The 6,123-nt window shown below is 38.3% G+C and overlaps 2 protein-coding genes across 5 annotated transcripts in view; both read left to right on the top strand.

Annotated features, from left to right (window-relative positions):
* The window catches only part of LOC102195607 (cytochrome P450 2J6-like), a 6,873-nt gene extending 2,987 nt beyond the window's left edge, over positions 1–3,886 (top strand). Inside the window, exons 5-8 of the mRNA XM_013911088.1 lie at positions 1–88; positions 1,930–2,117; positions 2,582–2,723; positions 2,870–3,886. Of these exons, the coding sequence (XP_013766542.1) occupies positions 1–88; positions 1,930–2,117; positions 2,582–2,723; positions 2,870–3,045 (594 nt within the window). The 3' untranslated portion in view covers positions 3,046–3,886. The remainder of the gene's footprint in view (positions 89–1,929; positions 2,118–2,581; positions 2,724–2,869) is intronic.
* The window catches only part of LOC102195317 (cytochrome P450 2J2-like), a 24,586-nt gene that overhangs the window by 13,037 nt on the left and 5,426 nt on the right, over positions 1–6,123 (top strand). The window contains exon 1 of one of the 4 annotated variants that reach the window (XM_013911114.1): positions 5,653–5,971. The exons of 1 other annotated variant lie outside the window; for it this stretch is intronic. In XM_013911114.1, coding sequence (XP_013766568.1) covers positions 5,771–5,971 — 201 coding nt within the window. In that variant the 5' untranslated portion in view covers positions 5,653–5,770. Of the gene's footprint in view, positions 1–5,652; positions 5,972–6,123 lie in introns of those variants that run through there. 2 more of the 4 variants (XM_013911113.1, XM_013911111.1) reach the window with 2 other exon arrangements.

Below are 6,123 nucleotides of genomic sequence, written 5' to 3' on the forward strand. Positions count from 1 at the left end.
ATGGACCTGTTTTTTGCTGGAACTGAAACTACTACCACTACTTTACGTTGGGGGTTGCTTTACATGATCTACTACCCTGATATACAAGGTATGTATGCAGTGTTGGGGAGTAACAGAATACATGTACCGCCGTTACGTAATTAAAATACAAAATATGAGTAACTGTATTCCGTTACAGTCACCTTTTAAAAAGGTGGTATTCAGAATACAGTTACTTTGTTGAAATAAAGGGAATACACGGTGGTCTTTTCCTGTTTCATATTTTAGGCTATGCTCTCTCTATTTTTGGCAATTCCACGCTGGTGGAAACCCAAACAAGACATGCATTAAGAGGCTCAAATGCCTGTGTCTCAATCTCGTGTCTCATAATGACGAGAAGAAATATTTTTAAAATTTAAATGAAGGCAACAGGCAAAGCGTTACAGGCATTGCCCTAAAGAATGTAGCCTAATGGGCACTGTAGTCCGTGCTGCAGGGAGAACGGACGGCCATACCCGTTATCGTCTGTGAGCACGAGGGAGGCACAAAAAGGAAAGTCGAAAAGTGCGAGTTGTCACCGACCAGAAACGGGAGATGGAATCATGTAAATATAATAATACCCACTGCAGCCAAAAAGAGTGCCTGACGAGCCCAGTTGTAAGTAACCTATTAAGACCTCACTGTACACCGTGTTTGTGTTTTCCTCTGAAACAATAAGTTCAGTTGGAGCAGCCTTTCAACGCCTCTCTCTGTCTCTCGCTAGCAAAGTTGACCCAGACAACAGAGTAAAGCTAGTTTTCAGCTACGAGCCCGACACAGAACCCGAGTTATTAGCCAGAAGTTCCTTTACTACAGTTCGCAGCCGCAAACCTGTTTTATATACATGCAAAATAGTTTTCTATACGAGATCGCTGCAAAAAGCGCAGCCTTACCTAATGTCCACCTACTGTTACTCATTTATATTAAGATTTAAAAATCTAGTTGGTATTGGTATGGCGAGTAACCTTCAGTAATAGTAGTAATAAATCACACAGCAATAGGACATTCATGTAGTTGTAAAAAAGCATGGTAATATATTAAGCAATCCAAAGTATTCAGAATACGTTACTCTCATTGAGTAACGTAATTGAATACGTAATAAAATACATTTTGGGGCATGTATTCTGTAATCTGTAGTGGAATACATTTTAAAAGTAACCTTCCCAACACTGTATGTATGTAATACTCAACCATACTGTGTATTTTGTCACGTCAGTCTTGTAGTGGTAAATGAACTGATTCACCCATTCACACAAACACTTTTTTTTCTATGCTTATTGGTGCTTTCTAACTAAAATTCATACACAGTCATTGGAGAGCAACTTGGGGTTAGTATCTTGCCCAAGGATACTTAGCGTGCAGACTCGGGCAGCCAGAAATCGAACCACCAACCTTCCAATCACCAGATGACAATCTTGTAATTTTGGGGGCATTTTTAGCATGCTTCAAATTTTTTGTTTTGAGTTTGGATTCCATTAGTTTCCAGAGTAGATCTAATTCTTTAACTTAGTTATTGTTTCCCAAAATGTGCAATTTCGTTCTTTTTTAATTTTTTTTAATAAAAGGGAAGTAGTTATCAGAAAACAAAAAGTCCAGCATATGTATTAAATATACAATATAAAAACAGCATTTTGTAAAGATTGACATTTATCTTGACTTTCCACCTTTTAATAGATATATGTTCGAATGTCTCGTTGCTTGTTGTGTTGACAAAAGTTAACAAATTCATTCAATGTCTTGTTCATGTTTCTATTTCTATTTAGTAGTTTAATAAGTAGTCTAATAATCCAATATTGGTATTAATGACTTGGAATGTCTTTTTTTACACTCACTTTTAGCTTCTCATTTAGTGTTAGGTAACTGTAATAACCTTGATACACACTCTGATTGTGTCCTGTTTTCACTGTGCAGAGAGAGTTCAAGCTGAGATCGATGCTGTGGTCGGTTCGTCCAGACAGCCCTCTGTGAGTGACCGAGAAAACATGCCCTATACTGATGCTGTCATTCATGAGATTCAGAGAATGGCCAACATCATTCCTCTCAATGTGCTTCGTATGACAAACAAGGAAACTACAGTGGATAAATACACAATCCCAAAGGTACAGTTTAGCTTCAAAGGTCTTCAAAAGCAGTTTAGCCTATGACTGAGGGCAAAATTCCCCTTTAATAAAATGGAATTTCAATTACTTTTACTTGAAATTGAACTGCAATTACATTTACCGACAAATACTTAAAGGTATATACACTAGAATAAGGCGGTAACTAAAAAAGGAAATAATTTAAAAAAATACTGTAAGTATATTTCAGTACACAGTGATGTTTTGGTAAAATTTATCCTTTTCATAATAACACTCATCTCCCCAAAAATAAAATGCATTTATGATGTAAGATGGGGAAATATTGTTTGGTTTTCCTCAAAATTGTTAAGAAATTTTGTAGTCCTAAAAATTACTTATGTAATACTTTACTTTCTGTTAACCTTTATGAGTACCAATTTAGATGTTTTGTTTGTTAGTTTGTCTTTCAATTTTAGTATCTCGGTTCGTATGATTATTTTGTGCAGGGTACCATGATCGTGGCTACTCTGGACTCAGTCTTACATGATGAGTCAGTGTGGGAAACTCCACACTCTTTCAACCCTCAACACTTTCTGGACAAGGATGGTAAATTTCGCAAGAGAGATGCTTTCCTTCCATTTTCTGCAGGTTTGTTGTACATTAAAGCCTCTTGTACTGATTTAGCCAAATGGCATGCATCCTTAGTTTGTTGCAGAAGTGTAGTAAACTCTGCAATATAGTGAATGTCTTGTAAATTGTTTGAATAAAACCCATTTCCTATTGTTTATTCTCAGGTAAGCGTGTGTGTCTTGGAGAACAGCTGGCCAGGATGGAGTTGTTTTTGTTTTTCACCTCCCTCCTTCAAAGGTTTTCTCTTTCGCCACCTGCTGGACAGCAGCCCAGTCTGGAGTTCCAGTTGGGGGGCACGCGCTGCCCTAAACCTCACCGCCTCTGTGCTGTACCGCGTTAAGCCATCAGCTATGACAAACTGAAAACATCTGTTTTACATCGCATTATCTATATCTGCTAAATAATTTCACTTTACAGCATGAGTATCTTATAATTTGTATTTTTTCTTCTTCTTCTCACCATGGAGACCTTTTCACTGAACCATTCAGTCTACTGTATTCAACAAGTAAAAGTGTAAAGGTTTACAATATTAAACTACAACTTTTTAAGAGATCTCATTTGACTGCCTATGCATAGAGTAGAGTTCTCTTTTTTCACCTACGTACCCTACTGCGTAGTACCTTCACTGTTTTTCTTTACGGTACCTGTTCTGACCTGGGCTTCATCATCAAGCAAAAGTTAACAATGACTTCTTCTTTTTTTCTGTTTGCTTTGATGGTGACAAATTTTTGAAGGTGTTCTGCTAAAAGTGTTAACCCATCTCTTAGATTTCCCAATTTCTTTAAGAACATAACAAATCACTTTTTATTCTACAGTAGACTCTATATGATGTAACCTAATGAGCAGGTTGCTTGAATTTGTAAAATTTGTAAAAAGCAGGTTGCTTTTTCAAGCAACTTAAAGAAGTCCAGACGCTTTTCTTTGCAAGCTCCTTTGACTAATGAGCAGGTTGATTACCAACGATCTCTTGTCACTCTTAAAAAAAAGGGCCTTTAAAATTCCCAAACTGTTTTGAGAAGTATATAAGTTTATGTTTATTTGGATATCAAAGGGATGCAGACAAGCCATGTAAAGCAGGTGGTGACACCACTCATACTTTTCAATTAGTATGAGTGTTTTTATTTTTCATACCACTGCTTGTTATAAAATGCACAATGTCATAAATAAATGGACTTTCTACATATGCTTGCCTTTTTCATTATGAACTTGTATGAGCGGTGTCACTTTTAGTGTTTGCCTTGGCAGAGGGAAGTAATGGACTGACAGCTATCACTGACAGATTGTAATCACCCTACCTACAGATTGTAATCACCCTACCTCAATCGTTAAATAAAGTTATGTGGAAACATCTGGACTGATGCATTTATGTTTAAAGAAAATATTTTAACCATAATTTTCAAGCCTGTAGGTTGGAGTCATTGTCTTAACACTGTGTAGAAATATAACGGTGCTTGGTGCTGTTTGTGGTTCAGTGCTAGCTGCTTTAAACTTTCTTATGCATTTGTTTGGCAAGTGAAAGGTTGTTGGTTCAGTTTGAGCAAGAGACAGAAAGCCCCTTTAGGGATGCTTCAGAAAGAATATCTGATGTTAAACGCTCTCAAACATGGAGCTTCTACTGTGGTGAGCCTTTGTGACAAGAGAGTAGATTAAAAAAAAAACAGCTTCCTTAAAGATGCAAAATATTCCACAAACTGCTGTCAGTTTAAATTTTAAAAAAATATTCCACTCAACAGATTTCTAGGAAAACAGTCTGCTTCCATGACCAACTGCCTTAAGTTTTTCTGTCGCAATCTGCACATGGAGAGCGGTGAGGACCCAAATGCAGACAATTGGAAGGCGAAAGTAAGCGTTAACAATCAGCAAGCCATTTATTTTAGGCAGTACGAGACTGAAAACAAAAGCCAAAAGGAAACTACAAAACTAAACACTAAATCCTAGGAACAGATTCTTGTTCAACATCACTCACGCCCTGTGGCTGCATTTGGATCCTCCTCTTTCCACTGCCATTGCAGATCGTGACACTTTAACTTTGTATGCAAAGCAAATTTTGAAAAATTTATAGTCTTACACTTGAGGTGTTCTTTATCTTTACCTTCAATGTCTCTGTCCAGAAAAAATCAGTTTCCAGGAACATCTACTGAAGCTGAACACATCTGGTTAAACCATCTTTCAGCAAGCGAAGATTTCACTACGCTACTATCAGCTTTCAAAGAGCAATCTGTGTTACTGTATGTTCCTGTGTTCCACTTCCACTCATCTATGATGTGATGGATTTTGATGAGAATCTAAAAATTCCACCAACTGCTGTAACTGCAACATATTCTGTTTGCTACACACATTTTTACAAAGAAACTAAGTGCATGAAATAAAGTGATTTACATATGCAGATTCTGCATCATTTAAATAGGGGATATTTTATTTTACACCCTCTTAAGAAAAGTCATAAATATTATTATAAAGTCATAAATATTCTTTGGAAGGAACCCCTTCCAGCATCCAGCTGCAATGCCCATCATTTGATACTGCATTGCTTTTTGCCCACTGCCCCCCGCACCTGATGCAGGTGGCTACAGTAAGAGGGCAAAAGTACACTGCGGACATTTGCTGCATGCATTTGGGACAAGGCAGTATTGAACGTAAATGAGATATTCCCCGTTGTAGTGGCGCAGGTAAGGCAGCTCTCACACATGCAGTATTTACTTGCTTGTGCTTCTCGCTTCTTGTACTGGTGTGAACACCTTAATCGCGGTTCGGACCTGCGGACCAAAACCACCACACCGAGACTATTTGGAGGTTCTAAACAGACGTGATCCGAGCCAACTACCTGGTGTACGCTGCAATTTGGAGCTAAACGCTTTCCAGAAGCCGTAAAGGCTTTACATTCCGGGGTGCGGTAGGATACGGTATACGTACAGAGTTCAAACTGTCACTTGAGACTACCGACTAACCATAAAGTTTATGTAACCCATTTCTGACTCATCTGACCAGCTGACTAAACATTCTCACGTGGTCTGTAATGACTTGTTCAACAGGAAAGCTACAGGTCGTCACAAAAAAGTGAAGACATGGAGACAGTATACAGTGTCCTCGGGTTGGAGTGGATAGACTTCAGCAGCATTTTGTTATTCCTGTGTGTTTTTTTGCTCCTGGCTGATTTTTTGAAGAACAGAGTGCCGAGAAATTTTCCTCCTGGACCCTGGGCTCTTCCTTTCATCGGCGATCTTCATCGCATCAAACCTGACAGATTTCACCTGCAATTCGCAGAGGTATGACCTAGTTTCACAATTTATTTTCAAACGCTTAGAATTTCACATTAGTTTTACATGGCGAAATGGACCTCCGTCTCTCTAGCTCAGAGACAAAAGGCTTCAAAACCCAGACCGCAGCCATGTGAGCCCTCGGTGTGGAGTTAAAGTTA

This window comes from Pundamilia nyererei, unplaced genomic scaffold (assembly GCF_000239375.1).
Source record: "Pundamilia nyererei isolate P.nyererei 1_Seehausen unplaced genomic scaffold, PunNye1.0 scaffold00056, whole genome shotgun sequence".
Classification (NCBI taxonomy): domain Eukaryota; kingdom Metazoa; phylum Chordata; class Actinopteri; order Cichliformes; family Cichlidae; genus Pundamilia; species Pundamilia nyererei.